Here is a 27,855-nt window from a genome sequence, read left to right as displayed (position 1 = left end):
TCAGGGTTCAAACTTCAGCTCCTTGGACAGCTCCTTGAAAGTTTAGAATGAGCAGATTCCACTGCCCCACTGACTTGGAGCCACCAGCCACGACGGCATGGACATATGTTAAATAATATGAAAATAATTTGTTTTGATTAAATGGCAAAGTTACTTTCAGAGAGAAGGAGATGTGTTATGTTTTGGAGATACAATCCAAGGCTTTGGTTGCCTGTGGAACAACTCCTTAGACATTCATCTGCTCTGCCATTTAAACTTTACTCTCTGAGAATCATTATCATTTTTGTTCTTTCAAGTCTGCTTCACCCTTCAGCAGCATAGGGCTTGTGCCAAAAATCCATTTTAAAATGATATTTTATTGCCTTAATCTTCTCCATCATGTATAGGCCCATCTACAAGCAGCCTGCCTGTCCCCACCACCCTACAATGGGTTTGGTACAAACAGATACAAGAAGGGAGCACCATCCATGTAAGAGTAAGAGTGCAATGTTTCATTTAGATAGAAGGCTATTTGGAGCAAGCTCCTGACATATTTTATTTGCCTGTGAAATGCCATGTTCACTTTGGCCAGTGATAAGTGAAACTAATCATAATAAAGAATAACAATACACTCAGTCAGGGCAGCAGAGGCTGCTGACATCTGCAAGCAAGTAAGCAAACCTGACATATGCAGTGTGGCAAGGGCAAGATCCCTTCAGAGCAGGAATTAAAATGATTCGTTCTGGAGGACTAGGGAACATTCTCCCATGAGCTGTTCCTCAATTTTAGAAAGAGGTTGGTACAGTTTAGTAAATTTTAGCCATTCTTTATGCAACATTCCTTCTTCCCTCCCTTCATTTCCCCTGTCTATGTGGATAAAAGCCTAACAAATATTCACATGTTTCAAAAGGATCCAGGATTCAAAAATCTGACATATGAAATCTTTTATTTTCCAGCTTTTTGGCATAGCAAGCTTTTGAGCAGAGCTTGGAAAAGTTACTTTTTTAAAATACAACTCCCATCAGCCCCAGCCAGCATGGCCACTGGATTGGGCTGATGGGGGTTATAGCTCAAAAAAGTAACTTTTCCAAGCTCTGCTTTTGAGCCCTGCCTGCTTGATGGCTTCAGAGAAATATACCAATAGTACTGGCTCAGTATAAACTACCAGCTGAAATACACTGGGTTTGACTCTCTTGAGCCTCCTCTTCTGAATCAGCCTTTTTAGCATTTTGTTTGTTTGTGTTTTTCTTCCTTATTGTATAATCCAATTTGGACCCAGTCTACAGCTACACAGCAACCATTTTTATGACAGCAATGAGATTTTGATTGGAACCTATGCTTACTATTTTTCATTTCATTTTATCTCCCTCCTTTTGCCTCTATAACTAAATAAACTTTTAATTACCAAAAAGATTAGGTCACAATATCTGGTTCAATTTTCAAGTCAGATCCAAAGTGCCTGAAGCTTAGGGAGATATGTAATATATTGCTGTACCTTGCCTACCAGTGTTGAATTCCAGGATTAAAATATTGGCCTTCCTAAATTTAATTCAAGGATTGCAATTTATTTCAGTGGCTGCATAATTTCAGATAATTTCCCTGGGACCTCCTTAAGAATCATGCTGACAGTTGATGTACTTACCTTCTAAAGATCACTCCTTACAAGACTAAAGCAAAACTAGCTAAGTAATATGTATGAAGGGTGCATGCATGTATAAATCATAGCATTTTATTTTGAAATAGCTTCAAGCAAGAAAGGATTGGGCTTCTGCTCTCAAATATTTTGAATGTCACAATTTACACATACATATACATACTGTATATGCAGTTGTGGCTGGTGCTTCATGTCAGTGGGGCAGTGGAATAAGCTCCGGGTTTTAGTGCTTCATCACCTTGGATAGCTCCTTGAAAGTTCAGACTAAAACCCAGAGCTGATTCCACTGCCCCACTGACATGGAACCACCAGCCTGCACTGCACATACAAATAATAATTGATAGATATGAAACATAAGAACAAAATGTGTGAAAGCTGCTCTGTGGATACTAGTCGACCTAAGGGGAGGGGAGGGGGAAGAAATGGAAGAAACTATCTAGTTGGTGAGAAACGGATGGAGTACCTTTGTATAACAGAAGCTTGACTGAAAAACAGGTGGAGAGGTCAGGGATACTTGATCAGTAAGCAAGACTCCCACTGGCCATATCATTTTAATTGGTTGGCTCAGAAGGAGCCTTCTTCTCCCCCTCCCTTCTTTATAAGAAAGTCAGTACGGGTAATGCAGCAGGAAGTGTCTCCTCACTCCCACGTCTGCAAGTCTACAGCAAACCTCTTCTCTAACTCTACAGCTGGATGTGGAGGAATCTGCTTGTCATTTCAGATAAGGCTAGTTACCCAGCCATGTGTACTTCTCACACCTTACTCCTTACCTTCTCTCAGGCTGAGTCCTGACTTATCTTTACCCTGTGCCTGTTTCTTGTCCATGCCTGTCCATATTAGATGTACCCTGTCTTAGCTTTTTTGCAGGAATAGGGCAGGCCACTAAGTGTATAATGTTGGATCATACAGGTTAGAATTGAGCTGTGCTGCTTCTTCACTATCTCACCCCCATTTTTTGCATGTTGCGGGGAGTGCATCGGAGTGAGAGAGAGAAGGGAAGGGCATAAGTTTGTTCCGATATCAGTTTATCTAGCCTTCATCCTGCGAAGAATGCCCACACATTCCTGAAACTCTTTATCAGCCTTTCAGTGGCTTAGGCAATTTACTGTTTTAGTCTGGTGCTATTATTTATCTATTTATCTATTTATTTATTTATATTCCGCCCTTCCTCCCAGTAGAAGCCCAAGGCGGCAAACAAAAGCACTAAAACACTTTAAAACATCATAAAAACAGACTTTAAAATATATTAAAACAAAACAACTTTAAAAAATTGATTTAAAAAGCTTTAAAAACATCTTTTAAACAAAAAGAAAAGGCTTAAAAACATATTAAAAAGCAATTCCAACACAGACGCAGACTGGGATAAGGTCTCAATTTAAGAGGCTTGTTGAAAGAGGAAGGTCTTCAGTAGGCGCTGAAAAGATAACAGAGATGGAGCCGTCTAATATTTAAGGTGATTCCACAGGGCAGGTGCCACTACGCTAAAGGTCCGTTTCTTATGTTGTGCAGAACGGACCTCCTGATAAGATGGTATCTGTAGGAGGCCCCCACCTGCAGAGCACAGTGATCAACAATATATAAGGGATAAGATGGTCTTTCAGGTATCCTGGTCCCAAGCTGTATATGGCTTTGTGTAGGGCTTTGTACACCAAAACTACAACCTTGAACTTCACTGTTCCACAGCGTGACAAGGGCTTAAACAGGGTCACCTGCTCTATCTACTTGGGAACTCCCCCAGGGCATTCAGGAATTCGTTGGATTCCATTAGTCTCTGGGGGCGGACCATCTTAATCTGTCCACCACCCCTGCAGGGGAGAATCAGAGCTTTAAGTCTAAACTTCACCGGGAAGTGGTCTGACCATGACAATGGGGTGACATCCACCACCACCCCTCATCTCCAGACTACCCTTCCTCCATCTGGAGCAAAAACCAAGTCAAGGGTTGATGACAACTTGAGATAGCCCCATGGTTGTCATGAAGGCCATGAAGTCCCAAGGCAGATCACTAGAGGCAGCCTCAGCACAGACACTGAAATCACCCAGGACTATTGTTCTGGGCTTCTCCAATGCCACAGCAGAGACAGCCTCCACCAGCTCAGCTGACAGCTCGGTCAGAGAAGCTGCCGGGCAGCAGGGTGGATGGTACACCAGCAGCAACCCTAATTTACTGTCTCCTCGGCCCGACACCAGGTGCAGGCCCTTACAGCCAGCTCCAAGACAGAATGGTTTCCTGGTGACAGAGATGGAAGCTCTGTAGAGCCTACCCCATGTATATAATTTACACATAAGAAAATAGATGCTCTGGCAGCAGCTTCAAGAAATCAGAAGAGACCAGCACTGCTTGTGTCACAGAAATTATACATGAAATGCGTTCATTTGATAATCTCATTTTTCCCTGTGGTGATTTAAAGATTGTTCTGCACAGAATATTCCATCACTACTTATACAGTCTGAAATGATTCAAGCAGTAGGGCTTCTACCATGAGAAGATTCTCCCATATTCTAATAAAGTGCACCCTTAGGAACTGTTGTGTGATGTTAAAACTCTTTTTTTTCTGGATCTGACTTATTCCATTATATCAGTTATGCTTCTGTAGACTATCTTAAACAATTCTTTTTACCATATGTTGATTCTGTCCTTCAAAATACCTATCTGTGGCCATCACATCAAACCACACACACAGTCTTCTTTTTTTTTTGCCAAACTAAAGATGATTAGTTCTCTTAACATTTTTTCATAAACTAGCTTTATTTGCTCTTTTATATGACAAGCCAGAGAGAATTAAGATAAGTGCCAAACCATTAAGGATGGGGTTAGTCTTGTCTGGGTTATATGAGTTGGCACATATAAACTGATCTGCTGGAGCAAACTTCACACACACACAACAGCCATTAAGTGAGACAGCAGGTCACTGTGACACTATCCAGCACTGGCACATAAATACCAAGAGATAACAGCTTGGAAAGCCTACTCTTTCCTTTGTTTTGTTGTCCAGGGCCAAACTAGAGCTACCATTCATATGCCAGGAAGCCTGCCTTTGAATAAGCATGAAGCAGTGTAATGCTGCTCCTTAGTGCCAGGTAGTTGGTGGGGACAATCCACCCTGATCCGGCAGGACTCATTTACACCAGCTGTCACTCCATAATGGAGCAAACTGCTTTGTGTTTCTTTCCTCCCAGCAAAATGTATAGCATAAGAAGATATGCAATATGAAGCTGGGCATTTTCTTGCTGTTGTCCGTCAATTATGTTTAAGTCAGGGACAGGAAAATGCAATGGAGCAATGATGTTATGCCACATATTGTGTAATGTCATATAATACTTGAAAGAGGGAAAAAAGAAACATGGAGCAGTGGTAGCTCCATATTGCTTGCAATGTCTAGTTCCATCCTGAAAGAGTTTACAGGCTTCAGCACCTTGGGAAGCTCCTTGAAAGTTCAGACTAAACCTGGAGCAGATTCCACTGTCCACTGACATGGAGCCATCAGCCACCACTGACTGGATCCCAGATCTACAAACAGTGTTCACCCTGGAACCATCCAGTGTCTCTGTTACTGCTCTCGCTACTATGGGAGAAGATACAGTGGCTCCTTTGGAGGGGGTTCAGAGAATAAGCCAGGGGTCCTGAACCCCTGAGGCCCTAAATAATGGTCAGAGATGTTAACAAATTATGAGGGCTGTTTGCATGATAGGAAACTGACCCAGCAATAGCACCTGACTTGGGCATACAAGGGCTGATACTGGTCACCATACCTTTTCTCTTATCCCCCCCCCTTAAAACTTAAGAGAAAGGTCAGGGAACAAAACACTAGCAAAGGTTCGAGGCACACCTACCATCTTCACATATCCAAAGTACCTCTGAGTCCCATGTGGTGGAAGTTGCAAAACTGCCAGGGTGGCAAGGGGGCATAGTTTCCAGTGTAGCTCACCCCTCACAGAGCTACAGTTCTCAGCATCCTTAACAAACAGCTCCCAGGAATCTTTAGGGGAAGGCATGAGCTTTAAATGTATGGTGCATGTACACAGCCACCATTTAACTAGATGGAATTACTTGTTCTGATTCGTGCTTCCTGCATATGCCCCACAAATAAATCATGCTGATTTGTCATTGTTGCATTTGCTCCATGCTATTGCAGCTACTTGGCTGTTGCATAATATTAGCTGCTCCTGACAGGCCAGACTGTGCTACTGAGGGAGAGGGGTGGTTTACAGGACCCAAATCTCTTACAAAGGGCAGAATAAGAATGCAGAACTGCTGGTGGGGGTGATGATGATGTAAAGCTAGGCTCCAAAAGGTCTTTTAAGAAAACTACCATCTGAGAGGCAGGGGGAAAATGCCCATCACAACAAAGGCAGATAAACAGAATCCCAACAAATAGCAGTCAAACTGGGTCTTTGGGAAAAGTTGACGAAGCAAGGAATGGTTGTTTGTTCTATGTTGCCTCAAAAGTATTCCAAGTTCAATCATACAGAAAAAATACTTAGAAGTTTGTCAATGACTCCCACTCTGACTTTTCCTTTTTCCTCTGCTGATGGAACCTCTGGAATAAGAGGGAAGGGTAGTATCTAAAGCACAGCCTTTGTTTCTTTTTATATAGCCTGCCTGCTACTTGCAGGGTAATACCACCTGCAGTAAAGTGGTGAATACATTCACCAAAAGAATGGGAAGGTAGCTCATTTTCATTTATAGTAATAGGTTGGTCACAAATAGAAATATATTGGTCATGTGTAGTAACCACAAATATAACCAAGTGTATCCTCTGCCTGACCGTGAACTGCCTTCCTCGCCCCCTACCCAATGCGGAGTTCTGTATGGATCAAAGGTTCCTGCATGAGAAAGGCCCGACTGATGATGTGAAATGCCTGTCTTGAATATGCCCAATTTTCTCCCTATAAAGTGAGACTACAAGACCATACTGTTTAGAATATGGTTGTATTATGTCATTAGAGGGAGGAGGAGTCCTGCTCCAAGTTGTGGAACACTTTAAAATCATAATCTTCCCCAGGATTAAGAGTAGAATGATTCTGTTCTTTGTGCTATGACCCTAATGCAGAGCAGATTTGGGATAAGAGAAAACTACCTCTCTTGCTGCATGGGTTGTTATGTCTCCTGGTGTGAGCCTACCACATGATGAGTACAGGCAGAAGAGAGAAGTGCCTGATGGCTCTTCAGAATATGTGAAAAACATGCCTAGGTTTAGGACACAGATCCTTTTATCCCTTTAGCCCAGTTGAAGAAAAACTGATTCTCTTCGACTAGTTTAGCAAGAACTGTTTAATTTGTGTTTTCCATTAATCTTCCTAATCTCTTCCCATCTTCGTTTCCCTCATCCCTCCTCAGTTTTCCCTCTTCTACTCTTTCTCTTCCTTTTCTTCTCTTTCCACTCCTCAGTGTCTTCCTCAGTGATAATGATCAGTGAGGAGTAAATTGTCAAGTCACTGGATATGATATATTTCACAACACATTAGGGCTGTGTGCTGGATCATGCTGTACCTGTGATTGTATGACAAGTCAAGGCCCATTCCTCTTTCTGAGGTCTTCTGTCGGTGGAACCTAGAAGACACAGCCAGCTTTAAGAGGAAGGTGTGACATTTGCTGGCCTCTCCTATATGGTATATAGCAATGCCCATTTTGATAAAGCCATGCACACACAAAGCCACAATGACCAATGACCAATGACTGTAGCACATTAGAAAAAAGGGAAAGACAAAAATTCAAAGGACTTAGATGCAGGTACAGAGCCAGCTAGTCAGTGTTCTTTCTTGTATCATTTTGCCAGGCACCCTCACTTTTTCCTTTTCTCCAGAGAGAGACATTGAGCTGCCTGTCAAGCTCATTTATGCTCTCCACTCCAGTCATCTCTCCTAGTAATGTACCTACTTTATTCACTCCATTCTGCCTGCTTTCAGACACATACAGAGATGTACATCCACATTTTTCTTGCTTTGTCTCTTTCGTGTGTGCACACACACACACATAAAGAGTGAGTCATCTTAGCTTTCTACACTTCCCATTATTTTCAGAAGGAAAACTCTTCTTGGACCTGATACACTTTTAGATGGGACCACTTTATACTACTCTACAGACCTGATTTCATTTACATCAAAGCATTCCTAATGTCTATGTTTAAAAAAACCAATTCCACAGATGACATGAAAAAATGCCCCCCTTACAATCCCTTATGACTGCAATGAAAAGGTACTGTCTTATAAAATGTTGCTTTTTAAATCTTCCTAAAATCAACCCTTATGGTTCATTATCGCTCTGTCCATTCTCCATTGGTCCTAGAAAGCAACCTAAAAGGCTATCCAATTGGTACCAAGCACAGCAGGTCCAATGCACCCCAGGAAAATGCATAATAATAATCCGATCATTGATCCTCCCTTGTTTTCACAAGTTATGTAACACCTCTTGTTGGACTTTAATGGTCTGGTGATTACAAAAAACAGAAAATGAGAAAGTTTTAAACAATTATGCAGTTGCTTAAAATTTTCTTGAGTAGCCAAACATTTTAATGATTGTTCTGTGTTTCTTTTGGGGAGATGGGGTTGTTACAACACCCTGATGTTTTGTGAGAGGGTGGCATATAAATACTTCTATAAAATAAATAAATAGAGGGGAGGGAGATGAGACTGTGTGAAAGAGACCAGGCAGGTAAGTAGTGGAGGGGAGCAGAATGGAAGACACGGATGAGCAGCACTGGTCACCACTGACTTATAGAAATGGCACATTCTGTTCCATATGCAAAGGATGATTACTGATGGTCACCTTCTTTGCAAGCAAGATCCTTACAAAGTTTTACTATAAAAGGCCACTATTACCCCTCCAAAAAACCCATTCCTTCCAAAATAGAAATACAACCCACTAAAATTTAAAAAATTGAAGCTCCTATTTAAGCCAACATCCCTACGGAAGATTATTTCACACATTATGTGGCAACAAACCCAAGTTTTCTATCAAATGTGCACTCTGCAGGAAGTTGAAAGGCCACACTAGAAAGTTTGGCTAAAACCCATAGCATATTCTACTGCCCCACTGACATGGAGCCACCAGCTGCCACTGGTTCAATCTGATCTTCTTGACACTACAGTTACCAGAGGCAGGGGCAGGTCTAGCCCACTCCCCAGTGGTGTCCCTGAATGCATCTCTACACTTACACTGCTGCCATAAACACTTAGTTTAGAGATAACATTGCAGTGCAGGCAAATCCCACGAACTATCCCGGAGAGTGGGTTGCCCAGCCTCCACCAACAGACACACATTAGAGAATGCAATCATTACATGTTCTTATACATAGATATGCATAACCAAATTACAATATTTTGCTATCTAAAGTAGCACTTATGGAAATAGAGGAATGTCAGAGCAGGCAAGGAGATGTGGAACAACAATGAGCAGTTAAACAATGGAAAGTCAAAGACAATGGCCATGGCATCTAAGGAACCACACAAAATTCCTTTAAAGAATACAAAGAGAGAGAGAGAGAGAGAGAGAGAGAGAGAGAGAGAGAGATGAAACATGATCTACAATGGTGAGCATGTAACACAGACTCATCACCAGCAATAGCAACTTATTTCTCTTCTGAATACATCTGTATTCAGTAGCTATACAGCCATTTGCTTGAACAGTACACCATGGTATGCAAGAGGAGCTATTCTGTGGTGGGGAGCAACACAACTGGTTAACTGTACTGCCCGCCTTGCTGCTCAACAAATTCCCTAACTGAGCTGACAGAGGTAGTCTCGGAGGTACTGCTGCGGTCCCCTAGACTGTTGGTACTGGGGTACTTCAACATCCATGCCGAGACTGCTTTATCTGGGGCGGCTCAGGACTTCATGGTTTCCATGACAACCATGGGGCTGTCTCAATTTGTTACTGGCCCGACACATGTGTCGGGACATACCCTTGATTTGATCTTCGCCACTGGACATGGAGATGGTGATCTGGAGGTTGGGGACTTATCATCTATACCATTGTCATGGACAGATCACCGCTTGCTGAGGTTTAGGCTCACAGCGACCCTTTCCCTCCGCAAGGGCGGGGGACCTGTTAAAATGGTCCGCCCCCGGAGACTAATGGATCCTGAGGGTTTCCAAAGGGCTCTGGGGGGTTTTCCGACTGAGAAGACTGGCGCTCCTGTTGAAGCCCTGGTTGATTTGTGGAATATGGAAATGACCCGGGCGGTTGACACGATCGCTGCCATGCGCCCTCTCCCTTGCAGAGCTCATACAGCTCCATGGTATACCTTGGAGCTGAGAGCGATGAAGCAAGAGCGGAGAAGGCTTGAGTGCAGATGGAGGCGGACTCCCGATGAATGTAATTATGCCTTGGTAAGTGCCTGTTCAAAACAGTATATAGTAGCAGTGAGGGTAGCAAAAAAGAGATATTTTGCTGATATTATTAAGTCATCATTCTCCCACCCAGCGGAGCTTTTTAAAATTGTACGAGGGCTTTTACATTCTGGCCCTCGGGACATTATAGATTCATCTGTAGCCCGCTGTGATGAATTTGCCAGGCATTTTCAAGATAAGATCGCTTGCATTCGTCGGGACTTAGACTCCAATATTATAGCAGTTGGTCCTAATGAAGCATCCAGAGCACGGTCTTGTCCCCATTTATTGGATGAGTTCCAGTCGGTGCAGCTCGAGGATGTTGACAAGATCCTTGGACTGGTGCAGGTGACCACGTCTGTTCTGGACCCTTGCCCCTCTTGGCTGGTGAAAGCTAGCAGGTCCGGAACCGCCGACTGGGCCAAGGAGGTAATAAATGCCTCTTTAAGAGAGGGAGTGGTCCCTGACTGCCTAAAAGAGGCGGTGGTGAGACCACTCCTGAAGAAACCCTCCTTGGACCCAGATAACCTGAACAACTATAGACCTGCGGCGAATGTTCCATTCCTGGGCAAGGTCCTGGAACGGGTGGTTGCCGGCCAGCTCCAGGGGCTCTTGGATGACACTGATTATCTTGATCCATTTCAATCCGGTTTTAGGCCTGGTTTTGGCACCGAAACAGCCTTGGTAGCCCTGTATGATGACCTCTGTCGGGAGAGGGACAGGGGGAGTGTGACTCTGTTGATTCTCCTTGATCTCTCAGCTGCTTTTGATACCATCGACCATGGTATCCTTCTGGGGAGACTCACGGAGTTGGGAGTCGGGGGTAGTGCTTGGCAGTGGCTCCGTTCCTACTTGGTGGGTCGTCACCAGAAGGTAGTGCTTGGGGAACACTGCTCGACACCCTGGACTCTCCGTTGTGGAGTCCCGCAGGGATCGGTACTGTCCCCCATGCTTTTCAACATCTACATGCAGCCGCTGGGTACGGTCATCAGGAGTTTTGGGGTGCGTTGTCATCAGTATGCTGATGACACGCAGCTCTATTTCTCCTTTTCATCCTCTTCAGGTGAGGCTGTTAACGTACTAAACCGTTGCCTGACCGCGAGAATGGACTGGATGAGAGCTAATAAACTGAAGCTCAATCCAGACAAGACCGAGACGTTGCTGGTGAGTGCCTTCACTGCCCAGATGGAGGATGTTCATCCTGTTCTTGATGGGGTTACACTCCCCTTGAAGGAACAGGTTCGTAGCTTGGGAGTTCTTTTCGATCCTTCCTTGTCTCTCGAGGCCCAGGTGGCCTCGGTGGCACGGAACGCTTTCTACCATCTTCGATTGGTAGCCCAGCTACGTCCCTATCTGGACAGTGATGACCTCGCCTCAGTTGTTCACGCTCTGGTAACTTCTAGGTTGGACTACTGCAATGCGCTCTACGTTGGGCTGCCCTTGAAGATAGTTCGGAAACTACAGTTAGTCCAGAATGCAGCGGCCAGACTATTGACGCGGACCAGACGGTCCACTCATATAACACCTGTTCTGGCCCATCTGCACTGGCTTCCTATTTGTTTCCGGGCTAAATTCAAAGTGCTGGTTTTGACCTATAAAGCCCTACATGGCATGGGATCGCAATACCTGGTGGAACGCCTCTCCCAATACGAAACTACCCATACACTGCGCTCGACAACTAAGGCCCTCCTCCGAGTGCCATCACATCGAGAAGCTTGGAGGGCGGTGACTAGATCCAGGGCCTTTTCGGTGGTGGCCCCCGAATTGTGGAATAGTCTCCCCGATGAGGTATGCCTGGCGCCGACGCTGCTATCTTTTCGGCGCCAGGTGAAAACCTTTTTATACTCCCAGGCATTTTAAAAATTTTAAATATTCTTTTTAAAGAAATTGTTTTGTAGTGTATTTTAAAACAGTGTTTCATTGCTGGTATGTTCTGATGTTGTTTGGTCTCTGTTCTTTGTTTGTTTTGCTTTTCGATTTTCTTATATTTGTTCTATTCATATATTTTCTTGTTTATCCTCTATGTACACCGCCCAGAGAGCCTTTTTGGCTTAGGGCAGTATATAAATTAAATTAATTAATTAATTAATTAATTAATTAAATATTCCTCCCTATACACTACATACATATGTACAATGAATCCCCCTTTGCAACTGCAGTAGACATTATGTGTGGAGCACAACTTCCATATACACAATTTTTCACACACCTGCTGCCACATTATCAAATTCCATCTTTCCATGGTCCTAATCAACGATGCATACAGCTTTACCTGCAAAGATGAGTAACCATGGGATGAGTTCTACTTTCCCCTGACTTTACTACTAAAAGTTCATACATACAGCCTCTAGCTCAAATTATTATTGTCTCTTCCTCTTTGCCTCTGGTTCCATTTTGTTTTATTTTATGTGTTTTACTTGCTTATTCATTCAAATATTTGTTTAGCACTTTCTGCTGTTTTGAAAAATCCCTTTGTTTTAAACTTCATATGGTTCCAAGGGAAATTGTGAAATTGTATTGAAATGGGAATTCCTCATTTTCCTGATTGCCATCACAATCAGGGCTATGGTTCTGTTCCAGAAAGGAAACACAGGGTTCTTCTGAGCTTGAGCCAAAGAAAGCTGTACATCTGTCCAAAAATGTAGCAAGCACATTTCCACAGCAACTTCATTGCTAAAATTATATACATCTGTACATACCCTAAGGCAATGTGTTGCACAGAAACAGGTTAAACTGAATTCACTGCCAACTAGCTCACACAGCCAAAGGGACAATGCACATGTGATAAAACTAATACAATTGACCTGTCACATGCTTCTCTTTTGACATACGTTTTGAACATAAAGAGATAGATGTTTGGTTGTGCCTTTATTTCCTAACTGAGAACAGTGAGTGGCACATCCCGGAAGGCACTGGCTGAGCAAAGCCCTCATACAAGTAGGAAAAGAAATGAAATGTGCTCAAGAGTTATATTTGTCCCCTGAAACTGATCATGCTTTGCTTTTGTTTCTCAATCAGCTTTTGTTTCTGTTGAAGCATAATTAAAATTCAATCAGCGCTGCTGCTCTTCCACTGCACTCTCATCAGTCCAGGTTTAGTCTGAACAGGTGACAAACTGGTTAATTCAAGACTTGTACATACACATGCATAAGACCATTAGAACCCTGGAAAAATAAAAAATAGAGTAAGTGGGATAAAAGACAATATCTGCTCTGGAGAGAAAGTGCTAAGAGGAGGATAACCCAATATTACGAAGATGCAGTTACTTTTCAGACTATGGATATGTACTTCTAAAGCATTTAAAGCAACTAATACATACGGGGCACTGTCGGGAATAACATAATACTACCTATAATTTCTAAAAATTTGATCTGACTGAGAAGTTATATATAAATTTAGAGTAGGGACTAGATATTGCTAGAAAGCCAAAGTGTGTTTCACCTAAAGAGTCAATCTTCCCAGTGAACCTTCTGCATTACAAATTTCAGCATCCACTCTAAAGAATGAGGAAAGGTCATTCCACATGTTACATTTGGGCAAGAGTAACAAAACGTTTTGTGCTCTAAATTGTTTATATTTCATTTTTGAAACAGCTGAGATTCATATACATCCTTACATGGATCCCGAGTTCTGAAATCATCTGAAATCAGTTCAGTGTCCTCATTGTGGTTCAGCTATATGATTTTCAAAGCTGGCTACGTTTAAGATAGCACAAAATGCAACACCTAATCAGTTATAGGCATGGAATGTGATTGTTTTTATTTGTTGCATCCTGTTGTCTTATGTATTGTCCTAAATTTGGTGACCAATGATAGTTTAAAATTTTCACAAATGTGAGGCGAGGGGAAGGAGGAGGTCATAATACTTTGCTTTAGGGCCAAGTTATTTCTAAGACTGCCATCATTTCACATCACCTAGCAGGATTTACTTCAGCACATTTTACTCATATTTTCATCTTGTATTTAGAGGTATATATTTTAATTTTTTTAATTGTGGAGTTTATGTCCATAGTTGACAAAGAATGACCCAGGAGACACCAGAAAGCCAAAAACATATTGAATCATTTTTCTCCCTGTGAGATCTAGGGTTCATATCCTTGCAGAATCATCTGCTATGCAGACATCTCCTCTTTCAGCTTGGCCAGCATACCGTAAAACAGAGAAAGATCCATTGCATCCAGTCTCCCAATACATCACTACTGATACTTTGTTGTCATTACTACATTGAGTTGCAGGGCTTATTCTCATTAAGGGCAAGATGCTAAAAGCTGTGACAGAGGCATGGAAAGGAAGGAGGAAATTTCTCCTAGCAAGCAACATAATTCTAGAGTTGGGGTGGTGGGTATGATGGTACAAACAAAACAAAAGTACTATTCATGAATAGGCAAAAAACCCTTATGATTTAAGAACGTACCTATAGCCAACAGATATTTCTATCAAACTTTAAAAAGCAGGGAAATTGGGAAGCTATAGTGAATGCACCAGAGGAACAGGAGACCTGACCTCCTCTCTGAAATATTCAACTGCCCTACAAATTTGTAAAAATGGAAACACAATTTGGGTTGGTCTTTCACAGTCCAATCCACTTCCTATGTAGCTTGGAAGAATTTGGTAACGTGCCTCTGAGTATATGGTGAGTGATGGCGACACCTGCCATCTCCAAAAATGGAGAATTACATTTTTGCATCTTGGTTGGTGTTCTTACTTTGCTTCTTTCCTGTGTTACTACTGTTTCTACAGAGAATCTAACCTAGAAAATTATTTTTCACTCATTATTCATACTAGAAATCTGTGTCAAATTTATTTTCATTAATTTCAAAGCCTTTTTATTGGTCAATGTCATATGATGGTGAAGACAGCCTTTTGTGTTTCAAACTGGAGGTTATGTTCTATTTCTATTTTGGGTGCATTAACAGTTGAATCTGAAACTGCAGTTTGATGTAAAATCAGACTGATTACAGTATGTTGCTACTTAAGCCATGAATCTAGCTGTTGGAAAAAACAAACTTGGCTTACCCAACATGCATGTTTACAGCCTGTGATGCTTAAACTACTCCACTTAAGAAAAGGTGGGCATGGTCAATTAAAAACATAGAGCACACCTAGAAATTTGCTAGAATATATTTCACCTCCCACTGTTTTATCTTGTGCAAACTGAGACACTCCTCATATCCATTGGAGACTATTTTGTACAATAGTCAGTGCTATTATTCCACAATTGTTTTTGGGAGTATTTTTAGTGTAAATTTTGAAAAGTGTTGCTGTACTTCACATATTCACAGAAACAGAACCAAAAGAAAATGATTTACTATAGGAAACTTCATTAAAATTGCAAAGTATATCAAGCATTTAAAGTGACTATCTGAACTATATCAACTGTCTTAATATTGTTGCTTCCTCCCTGCTAAAACAACATCAGCACAGCACATGTCTTGTTTCTGCTATTTGGGCTGATTGCTGGTGTTGCCACTACTCACCATATGCTCAGAGGCACATGTTATCAATTCTTACACAGGAAGTGGATTGGAGTGTGAATGACCAATCCACATTGTGTCTGCATTTTTACAAATTTGTAGGGCACTACAATATCTCATAGAGGATGTGAAGTCTCCTGCTCCCCTGGTGCATTCACTATAGCTGCCCAATTTCCCTACTTTTTAAAGTTTGATATAAATATCTGTTGGCTGCAAGGTTTTTTTTGCCTACTCATGAATCTCTGCTTTTTAATCCAGGATCCTGTGCAAGTTTGCTGAGAATGGATTGATCATTTGCATTCTTGAGTTCAGTGGGATTTACTCCTGTGCAATCACGCTTAGGATAGGTGAAACTAACCATGGGGGAAGGAGGGGGAGAGCTAAAGTGGGCAGGGGAGGAGGAAGAAAGAAGAGGGGAAGGGAGAAAGAAGGGGGAGGAAAGGAGAGGAGAGAGGAAGGAGGAAAGGGGAAAGAGAGAGGGGGAAGGAGAGGGGAGGGGGAGGGGAAAGGCAGGTCTGATCATTTGCATGCTTATTGAGTTCAGTGAGATTTACTCCTGTGCAATCATGCTTAGAATAGGTAAAACTGGCAGTGGAGGAGGAGGGGGGGGAGGAGACAGGAGAGGGAAGAAGGAAGGGATGGGAGTGGAGTGGAAGGAAGGGGAGGGAAGGGAAGGGGCAAAAGGGAGGGGATAGGAGGGAGGCGGAGGGGAGGTTTGTTTATTTGCATGCTTTTTGAGTTGAATGAGATTTACTCCCTTGCATTCGTGCTTAGGATAGGTAAAACTGACCATGAGGGAGGGCAGGGAGAGGGAGGAGGGGGAAGGGGAGAGAAGGGAAGGAAGGGGGCAGGGAGGAAGGGGGAGGAGAGGAGATTGGCTGGGTGGCCACTGGGTGGAGGGGAAGCCCCTTTCCTTTCCAAAAAGAAAACATTGTGAACAGTATTGTTGCTTTTCAGGGTTTCCCCCCACCTTTTTATTCTATAGCAGGTACATGTAGTCTCCTACCCAAATTTAAACCAAAGCCACATCCACACCAAACCTTTATTTCACTTTAGACAGTCATGGCTTCCCCCAAAGAATCCTGGGAAGTGTAGTTTGTGAAGGGTGCTAAGAGTTGCTAGGAGATACCCTATTCCCCTCACAGAGCTAAAACACCCAGAAGAGAAGCTGACTGTTAAACCACTCTGGCCACTGGAGCTCTGTCGGTGGAATAGGAGTTTCCTCTTAGCACCCTTCAGAAACTACACTTCCCAGGATTCCTTGGGGGAAACCATGATTGTGTAAAGTGAAATAAAGGTCCGGCATGGGTGTGGCCACCTCATTAGCCTAGCTAAAAAGCTGTGAGTCTGGCTTTTAGAACACTGATGTTTCTTACTGAGCATGCCTGATGCTATAATAGACTTCAATGTTAAATTTCTTAAATTAATTAAAAATCAGCCATGCATTCTTTTTTAACTTTCAAACTGCAGAAGAAGAAGGTCAGAGTATGGGGCAAGGTCAGTAATATGATTACAGGTACTCCATGAACATGGCTGATTTTATTTAATTTCAACAAATTATGAGAACACTGACAGAAAAAAGTCCAAGAGGGGTCTGGATTCCCCCCCTCTTGTTTTACACTTCAAACTCTCAATTTTCTCTGACTGTTTTGTGTATCACCATGAAAATTTAGAGGGTTTATTTATTTATTTATTTATTTATTGCATTTGTATACCGCCCCATAGCCAAAGCTCTCTGGGTGGTTTACAACAATTAAAAACATTAAAAACAAATATACAAATTTAAAAACACATTTTTTTAAAAAAAAAGCAATTTAAAAACACATGCTAAAATGCCTGGGAGAAGAAGAAAGTCTTGACCTGGCGCCAAAAGAATAACAGTGTTGGTGCCAGGCACACCTCATCAAAGTTGTTAAGCAAGCATTTCTGAGTTCAGGACTATAAATTTTGTAAGGTTTTGTTTTGAAATGAGCTTCTGGGAATTAGCAGAATGGCGTAGGGGGTATTTTCAATTTAACATTGCGGAATATGAAAAATCCATGCTGGCTATAGCATACAGCCACTCTTGTGGCTGTATAATTAAGAATAATGGTCTTGTCCAAAGAAAAATGTCTCCATTCTTCATTACTATGGGTTGCATCCAATCTTAGTTCTACTCAGAGTAGTCTCATTGAAATTAATGGCCATGATAACTTTTTTATTAATTTCAATGGGCCTACTCTTAGTAGCACTTAGTTGAATACAACCCAAAGTCACGTCTGTCAGGCCAAAGGAACATTAATCCCCCAAACTTTGAATAAATAGACTGATGACAGATCTACAGTCTATTTCTGTATTCTTGTCTGGGAATTAGAAATATTCCAGGGCCCGAGTTTGGAAGATTACTTTTAAAAAGTAATAAATTACCGTTGCAATTACATGGCCCAAAAAGTAGTTATTACTGTTACAATTGCAATTGCTCTGAAAGTAACTGATTACTTTTTCTCAAAAGTAATCACTACAATTACATTTCAGTTACTTTTTTAAAACAACACCTACAAGGTGTTGGATTGGCTACTGCACATTTAAGTAGCCTAAATGACATTAAAAATAAGCACACACAGAGAGAGGTAGTAGAATAATTCTTCTTATCCATAAGATAGCAATGGTGGTCTCTCTGGTGGTAAGGGAGGTGGGGAGGGAGGCAGAGGCCACTACTCAAATCTTTGCACGTCAAACCAAGTGCAACCCCCCCACTCAGCCAGCAAACATAATCTCTGTCACTTAACCACCTCCCAGACCCTGCCCTGCTACCAACTAAGGGACACTCACCCAAGCAAACATTTTCCCCTGAGATGCAAACAATTTAAAATACTGCAAATGCAGCACAGTAGCCAGAGAGGGTGGTGGAGGCCACTTTGTGTGCCAAGTGCAAACACAGTACACTCTCTCACTCTCTCACTCTCTCACTCTCTCACTCTCTCACACACACACACACGTTGTCATCTTTCACCTCCACAGTTCTTTATCTCCATTCTGCTGCTGCCTCCTTTTCCTCCTTTATCCATGTTCTTGACCTCCGGCTCCTTTTTCCCTCCACTCCATTCTTCACCACCACCATACATTTTATTAAACAATTGTTTTCTCCAATCCACCCCGTCTCACTCTCCACCTCCTCCCTTGTCACCTCCCTCACCCACAGAGCGATGCTGCGCAGAAGCCCAGTTTGAGGCACATGATTTTCATCCACAAATCAGAGGGGCAGAAGACTTCCCCTGCTCCCCCCCAGTAATGCCCCGAAGTAAAGCTGGAAACATTACAATTACTCCTCAAAAGTAATAAAATTACTCCTAGTTCTATTACAATCAAAATGTAATAGAATTACCCACTCATTCCTCAAAAAAGTAATGAATTACAAGTAATTTGTTACTTGTAACGAATTACTTCCAGATTCTGTCCAGGGCTTATTCTTCCTCATCAATGACTGGGCCACTCCAAGCTGTGCTGTGTCTTCCATGAAACTGTTGCCTTTCTTCTCTGCTTCCTGTTCAATTTCTAACCCAACTGATTTTTTGCCATAAGAATAAAACATACTGATTAACTAATACTATTTGTTTAGCCTGCAATATTCTAATCCGAGACTTGGGGTTTTGCACATCAGCACTATTTATACTTCAGACAGATACAATTGCTGATGCAACTGTGGTTCTACTGCCCTATATATCATTATTCCTTTTAAAGCACGAACATTTTGTCACTAGGTGATTTGCCCCATGACAGTGGCAAAATGCAACACAGGGTGCCTCCAGACTGTCATTATTTTGCAGGAGGGATTCAAGCACATACTGGAAATTTAGGTTTGTGTTCTTAAAGTGTATTAAAGTGCTCTGTCACTCTAACAAAACAGGTCCATTTTTTAAAAAGTGGACTTTTTGTAGTTAAGAAAGTGACAGAGAAATGCACTGCCAACTGTGAGATGAGCAAATTATTAACAGGGAGCCATGTAGACACTCTGCAAGCAAATCATGATGAATGCTCATTATTGTATAACTGACCTGTAAAGTCTAACCACTGTGTAAGCTTTATGCAAGCAAATCAGGATGAACGCTGAATACTCACATCGTCTGGAAGAGCCCACAGCTGTAGGAGCAACCACATCCTTAAATGAATGAAAGACGGATCCATCATGTAAGATGTTTGAACTGCAACCAGTTTCCTGCTACATGCATTTTCCCATGCTTATTCAAACTGAAGGGTAATAACCATAGGCTGCAGTCCTAAACACATGAGGAAGCAAACCCAACTAAATACAAGGGGACATTTCTGAGTAAACTTACATGAGATTGTACTGTAAGCTACTTCTTAATGGTAAAAGTTAAATATTTTTCTCTTCTGTGAGAACAAAGAGGTAAATGTTGTAAACCACCCAGAGAGCTTCAGCTATGGGGCGGTATATAAATGTAATAAATAAATAAATAAAATTTAATTTGTTTTTCTTACAGAGAAGCCAATTTGTATGAAAATAGTCTGGAAGAAAAAAATTCTGGGACTACTTTAGGCATATCAAGAGGTTTGTGTGCATTAGGATAGCCAGGTGCAAAAGCGGATAGGACTCCTGCACCCTTAATAGCCATGTAAAGGAGGGAATTTCAGCAGGTGTAGCTTGGATGCCCCTTGCTTTCAAAAGCCTGTCGTGCAGACAGACAGGGCTATAGTTCGAGAAATACAAATGCAAAGTCCTCTCTGGCAAACAGAACTAGTTATTTCCTTTTAGCCTACATAATGCAAGTATATACCATAGAAAATGCTATGCCATTTATAAATTCAAAAATTATTAACCTATAATGAAATAACTTCTGTGAACAGCAATTGTATCTGTTAGAGAAGCAAATACATCTTTCTGCATGTGAAAAGGCTTGATTCCCTTATTTCTCAAACTGCTCCTGATGTGGGTCTCTAACCTCAGCCTTCAGTATCTCAGACTTAGCAAATGAACAACCTTTTAGAGCAGCTTCTTCTAAGGGTGTTTCCAGTCAGCCTGTCTATTGAGCATTTATCCTGATTTGTTTGCAGGGGGATTAGACAACTTTGTATATTTAATGAGCATTCATTCTAGTTTGTTTGCAGGGAAGCTAGAAGACATCCTACATTTTCTACTATATTTTCCCATCACTTTCCTTATCACAAAAGTCTGATATTTTAGGGAAGCAGGTTTATTGCACAATCAGCTTTAATTTCACAATTTGAATTTGGTGGTATATGATTGAATCCTATCCAAAATTAGCAAAAGTCTGGAAGTGCCCTACTTACATAAGAGGCTTTCATTCCTCACATTAAACACAATTATCTCTGTCTCCTCCGAAATGGAAATGGACTGCCTTCAAGTCAATTCTGACTTATGGCGACCCTATGAATAGGGTTTTCATGGTAAACGGCATTCAGAGGTGGTTTTACCATTGCCTTCCTCTGAGGCTGAGAGGCAGTGACTGGCCCAAGGTCACCTAGTGAGCTTCATGGCTGTGTGGGGATTTGAACCCTGGTCTCCCAGGTTGTAGTCCAACACTCTAACCACTATGCCACACTGGCTCTCATATGCCACACTGGCTCTCTTCTGTCTCCTCTAGAGGCCTCTTTAGTTCTTAATCTGTCTTTAGTATAAAAGATCATAGCTGCTTTTTACCAACTGTTTACAAAAGCCCTTTGTTTCTTTTATTTACTGTTTATTATTTATAGAATACCCAATCCCAAAGACTGGGGTTAGAATCATTTAAACAAAACAGATATAAGTAAATGAAAAACAGTTTCATTATCTTATGTTTTTATCTATCACTGCAGTCTAAAGAAAAAGCCAGTCCAAATGTAAAAGTCTGGCTTCAGTAGCAAGGAGAAAAACTTGCAATTAATCAGGGATCTTAAAACAGTATTAGGCCTCAGTCCTATGCACATTTCCTTGTTCCCTCTTATACTTCCTATTCTCAGGGACACCAGTGGTGATGTTTTGATAACATCAGCCATACTATATTTGCTGGCCATCTTCACAGATGATCTATAGGTGCATGCAATAGTGTTCTTCCAATGACAGAGGGCTCTTTGATCCAGCAGAGGCTTCCGTCAATGAAACAGAGAAGGAAGGTGATCTTTGCATATTCACCATTCCTCTTGCAGCCCTCAGCTCTCCCTATGCAAAATTAGCTCCAGAAGGTTGGGAAAACCTTTGAAACAGTATGGGAGGTGGCAAGGGAGAATTGTGAGGTGGGGGATCAGCAAAAAATAGCCTCCCTCTCTATTCCAATTTAAAAACCCTAATTAAACATTACCCCTGCCCCCAAACTGATTCACAGTTGAATTTGAGGAAGATTGGGTGGTCCCTGGGTTGGGTTGACCTGATATAGGAGCCCAGAACAGGGCCCCAGGTCAGGGGGCCATGCACAGCCTTAATAACCAGTGGTATAGTAGGGAGGGAATGCAGGAGAACACAGCTCTGGGGCTTTTTTCAGAGCAGGAGTGATGATGTCATCTGCTGGGGTACTCAACTCTTCTACTCTGGAAAGTGACTGAGGCGATAGCAAGGCTCTGAAATTTTACTATTGGTAGTGACATATTAGCATAGAGCAAGTGTGGGGAACCTTTGGCCCTCCAGATGTTGCTGAACTACAGCTCCCATCAGCCCTAGCAAACACAACCAATAGCCAGGGATGAGAGGAGTTGTAGGTCAGCAACATCTGGAGGGCCAAAGGTTCCCCACACCCAGCAATAGAGGATACTCATAGAATGAGGTCAACTTGCAATTTTATGACTGTCAGGTGATAATTAAAAAAACAGAAATTATGTTATGTGATGTTTTGTGATCAGCACAACTGCCTGCACTTGTGGACTTTCCTTGGGGATGTTAGGACCATCATGATGAGCTCCTGTGCTTTCAAATTTACCAGTACACCACAGGATATACCCCTATGCTGACAATCCCTGTCAGCTGTCTACAGAGATCATACAGCTCACTTTATGCAAAAGAATCAATGGACACCAAATGGCAATATTCAGAACCCAGTGGGAGACCATTTCAGTCTCTCAGGACACTGAAAGTCAGCATTCGCCAATAAAAGAACTTCAAAGAGAAACTCTAGCATGAAACTGTTGAACTAGACTTTATCAACAAGTTCATTTAGAACTCAATTAAAACCAGTGTTTTCTCTCCCACTACAGGTGCTAAATTTGAACAGCGAAACTAGGAATATTATGTTATACCATTTATTGCTTTTGCATATGGTTTCCATACTTTATTTTATATACACTTGTGTTTTACATAGAAATGTCAGACTGTACCACACTTTCATGGTGTTTTTGGCCGTGTGTGTGTGTGTGTGTGTGTGTGTGTGTGTGTGTGTGTGTGAGTGAGTGAGTGAGTGAGTGAGTGAGTGAGTGAGAGAGAGAGAGAGAGAGAGAGAGAGAGAGAGAGCATATGTACAGTTTATCACTGGGGGATGTTTTATGCATCTGGTGAAATGGGCTCTAGACAAGTTCTCAAAAAACATGCCAAATCTTGGAGAAAAAAATACTTTGGGTGATATCCAATGCCCTCTTTTACACTTGCACAATGGAACTCCCCCCTCCTTCCCCCATATGTGCCCTGTGCCCTCCCCAAATCTGCTCCAGAGGGTTGGGGAAACACCAAGAACAGTTCTCTAAACGAACACAAGACGTAGCACTACTTTGAATACAAGCCTTTAGGTTTAGGGACCTGGATTTTTTTTATCAAATAAAAAAGAGTGGACATGTGGAATGCCTTTGTTCTAACTCTTGCAAGTCTTCCCCTGTCTTAAGTTAAGGGATATTATATAATTCTTTCAGAAGTTAACCCTCTTGGGGAGAAGCCAGCGGAATAGCAATGCCTTGTAGAATGTTTAGAGAAAATAAACATGCTCAGGATTGTCCAGAATTTTCCTAGTATGCCAACACTAATTTGTTTATTTATTTTGGACACTCAGGATGAACAATATTAGTGCAAAATGCAGTCAATATTTTTACAGAATCTATGGCCAGGAATGCTACTCAACACTATGATGGCCACAATCCATCCAACACTGTATATAAAAACATAAAATGAATATAGAGAATTATATAATCCATGTTAAGATATTTAAAGTGGAAGTTGTACTGATAGGCCTCCTGAAATGTTAGAACTCTTAATTTGCTCTTGATATAAGCATGCCCATTAAACAATGCAGGGAGAACGTATGATTACTGATGACACTTTACATTGCAGGGCTTCATTGCAAAATCAAAGATGTCCTCACTAAATTTAATTTATAAGCATGAGTGCTCTGCTCTGCTTTGGAATGATTGCAGTTAGGCCATGGAATATAATTAATTATGCTTTCTATCTTGGGCCTTTTTAATCCTTCTTCTACCTATTAAAAATATTTCGTATAATTTATGCCTTTCTGTTTTCCTAATTCACTTTTTCAGTATTTAATAAATGCAGTCACTCAAAATGCTAACATCCTTAAAACCCTATAATGACCCCATCATTTATGAAGACAACAGTCTGATAACTTTAACTGAAAATAGAGCCTTAACAAACAAAGTTAGTTAGTCTATATCAAGTTGGTCACAATTTACTGGACAGATTTCTGAATACTTGATTATTTTTTAACATGCTTCAAATATTTTGTAGGGTTTTGTCCCTATATGTATATATTTTAAAACCCCACAAATTATTAAGAAACATACATTTTACCTGATTTTTCCCTTCCAGATTATGTTCTTGTCCCTTTTAAAATTACCAGGTATGACTGTGTGCTTGTCACCATATCCTTTACTTAGCAATCTGTAGCTGACCTCTTAAGTATGTTGTAAGGATTATTATAATAAATATACTGAACAAAAAGGAATAACTAGATTTCAATAACCTATCGGACAAACATTATTAACCATTTTAATTCAAAACTACAAAGTTAATTTAAGGTATCTAGGTTTGTGTGTATATTTATAGAAAAGATAACTATATGACATTTCATATTTTTAATAAATATGTATTTCACATTGTGTATCTCTCTGCTTTACTAAAAATAAATGCTGACTTTCTCTCCCTCTCCCAATAATCTTTAAATGAACTCTTCCTAGCAAATAGGCCCATTCCATAGCCTGCTTTAAATAAATGGTGTGTTCTCCCCGAAAGAGGGCTCACCTGTTCCTTGGTATGCCACATCACTAAAAAACAAACTTAAATTATGTCTGCGCACTTGTGAAAAGCAGAGCTGGGCAGTCAGTTACAGCAGCAAGGGCATATCACTGGATGAAACTGAAGCTTTGGGGGTTTCTTTTTAAAAGGAAACCTCCTTTCACCCGTTGTTGTTTTCTTTTCTCTAATTACTTCTCACTCTGCTTCTCACTTGGAGCATGAAAATGAGGCTAGCGCTGTAGTGTTAGTCAATGCAGAGATCCATTTTTGTATCATATTTGTGACATTGTTTGCAACTGTATAAAGCGTGGCTACAGACCCTGTTAAAGGTTTTTCTATTTACAAGAATGCTCGGAAATGCTTTGAATGGCAGTTAAGTCCCCATGTCGATACAGATGCAGAGAAAGACCAGAAAGGTTGGGGTGGGTTTCCCCCTCCCAAACAGAATTAATGACTTCTCCCAAAATACCCAACATGCTATTCACAGTCTTTCAAGACTGTTTATCAAGTAATGCCTATTCCCACTGCTCAGGAGAGAGAAATCAGGAACAGCCATGAAAGACAAAGAACATAACATGTATGCATGCCAAAGAGAAAGACAGACTGTGGGACTTAACTGAAGATTTTTTAAAAAATGGGTTTTATTATCCATAGCCCTATACCACAGATAGCCAACCTCTCAACATCACCTTTAATGATAGGGTAAAAGATGGGATTTCAGCAGCTGCAGCTTGACATACACAGTGCCCTAGAATTTTGGCATCTGCCAAAATTCCCTAATCCACACAAGTATTAAAGGCACAGGAGCTCTAATGCTAAAAAGCTTATCATCTCTGCATTGTATTCAGTTCCCACTAATCCAATAACATATCCAGAGGTGATAGTGTAATATCTCAAGGCTATGGAACTCCCCACCTCACTCCACCACTCTCTTACTGCTTTTAAACATGTCTTGGAAACATTTTTATTCTAGAAAGCTTTAAATGCAGAATATTATGTTAATGCTGCCTATGTTTGTCCCATTTTGGTCACACAGGAGAGTTGGGACAAGGCAGAACCATGGAGAGCTCCTAGTAAGCAGCTTGCTATGACAAAGGTTGGAAGTGGACAGACGTCTTCTGAGCCTCTGTCTCCTGTCCAACTCTTCTATGCTGCATGAGTGTTGTGAGCCACCATGTGCTGGAGTAACAGAGGGGAAGGAACTGGTGAAGGTGCCCCATGACATAATTATGGGTATGGGGAGATATGATGCTGGAGGTTGGACAGGCCAGGTAAGGAGAAGTGGGATTAGATGGTTGCAGGTTATTCCCTCTTCTGGCTCTTCCTTCAGGTGTCTAGCTCCTCTGTCACCTTGCCCTCCAGTTTGGTGGTGTTGCAGTTTAATGTCAGGTCAATCCATAATAAGATCTCATTCAACCATGATTTGATTATGGATGGGGGGTGCAACCTGGCATGTATTACTGAAGCCTGGATGGGCAAGCTGGGTGGGGTTGATCTGACCCAGCTGTGCCAACCTGAATATTCAGTACAGCATCAGCACTGACTGGAGGCCCAAGGAATGTCACTTTTCTGCTTAGGGATTCTATCTTCCTCACCAGGAGACGACTACATTCTGGGTTGGGATTCAAGAGTTTGCATCTGGTGTTGGGTAAAAGACACAGAATAAGAACACTGCTAATATATTGCCCAACCCACTGCCCAGCAGCTTCCCTACCCAAACTGGCAGATATAGTCAGGGGCATTTTTGAAGAACCCCAGGACTCTTGTCTGGAGAGACTTCAACATTCATGCCAAGGCCTCTTTAACTGGGCCAGCTTGTGACCACAGCCATCATGTTGAGACATGGGGCTATCTCAACACACTGACCCAACACATAATTCAGGGCATACCATCAATTTAGTCTTTGCTCCAGCATGTGGAAGGAATGGACTGGAATTGGGGGGGGAGTTGTAGTGACCATTCCCTCTTGAGGTTTGGGCTTGCAGTTTCTTCCTACAAAAGTGAGGGTCTGAGTAAGATGGTCCACCCCCAGAAACTAATGCATTCTGAGAGATTGTTTGGGGGGATTTTCTGATAGACATACCTCACAATCCTGCTGAGATGTAGTCTCATTATGGAATGGTGAAGTGTGGAGGGCCAGAGGTACAATTCTTTCCTAGTGTCCCCAAGGTGAAGCAAAGGCCATGTTACTCATTTTAGCTATGTGGTTTTATGGGGAGCTTCAGATAATGAAACAAGCCAGACAGTGACTGGGACATGCATGGCACAAATCCTGCCATAAAGATGACCAAGCATATGTTAAAGTGCATGCATGGTGGTGGGAGCCACAAAGAAATCTTACTTTTCTTCAAGTAGCCATCTGCCAGAGCTTTTCCATCTGCCTCACTTAGTGGAAGGTTTGAGCCCTTGGAAGGGTGCTGGAACAGGTTTGCAAGACACTTCAGGGATAAAGTTGCCAACTTGGATGCTATGGTTGAGACAGTTCCAGGATTGGTTTCAGCTTTTGAGAGCTGAGGGTGTGGGCAAGGTAACTTGTAACTGTCCAGCCAACTACATACCATCCTTTGCTCATCATGGCTAATTTGAGCAAGCCAAGGAGAGGGAATGACTGGGTGAGTCCAGAGCATTATGAATGTGTCTTTGCATGAGGGAAGTGAACCTCCAGTCTTTAAAGAGGCAGTAGTGTGACTGTTCCTTTAAAAGCCTGCTCTGGGCCTAGAGATATTCAATATAGGGTTGCCAGGTGCATGGTCTGAGACTGATCCTGTATCTTTAGGAGAAGAGAAAGTCAGCCAAGTGCAGGTGTTCTTGCAACAGTGTAATGGGAAAAACCATAAGGTGGAATTCTCCCTTCCCCCTGCACAACTTTTAAAGATACAGAAAACCTCTTGGAGGCCGGGCCTGGCAACCAAGAGATCTTCTGTATCTTTAAAAGTTGTGCAGGGGGAAGGGAGAATTCCACCTTGTGGTTTTTCCCATTACAGAGTTGCAAGACCACCTGCACTTGGCTGACTTTCTCTTCTCCTAAAGATACAGGATCAGTCTCAGACCATGCACCTGGCAACCCTGATTCAATAGCTATTGCCTGGTCACAAATATCCACTTTTGAGAGAAGGTGCTAGAGAGGGTGGTGGCTATTCAGCTACAGGCACTCTTGAAGGAAACAGATTATCTCAGCCTTTCTCAACCTTTGAGTCCCCAGATGTTGCTGGACTACAGTTCCCATAATTCCTGACCATTGGCCATGCTGATTGGGGCT

General features: G+C 41.8%; 1 protein-coding gene across 1 annotated transcript in view; it reads right to left on the bottom strand.

Moving 5' to 3' along the window:
• Nucleotides 1-19,580, bottom strand: part of GRIN2B (glutamate ionotropic receptor NMDA type subunit 2B) — a 326,614-nt gene extending 307,034 nt beyond the window's left edge. Inside the window, exon 1 of the mRNA XM_061582819.1 lies at nucleotides 19,535-19,580. Coding sequence (XP_061438803.1) covers nucleotides 19,535-19,573 — 39 coding nt within the window. The 5' untranslated portion in view covers nucleotides 19,574-19,580. The remainder of the gene's footprint in view (nucleotides 1-19,534) is intronic.
• Between the last annotated feature and the right edge of the window lie 8,275 nt (nucleotides 19,581-27,855).

Source organism: Rhineura floridana, chromosome 8, assembly GCF_030035675.1.
Source record: "Rhineura floridana isolate rRhiFlo1 chromosome 8, rRhiFlo1.hap2, whole genome shotgun sequence".
Classification (NCBI taxonomy): Eukaryota; Metazoa; Chordata; class Lepidosauria; order Squamata; family Rhineuridae; genus Rhineura; species Rhineura floridana.
Note: the sequence above shows the minus strand (reverse complement) of the source record. Positions and strands in the feature narration are given on the sequence as shown.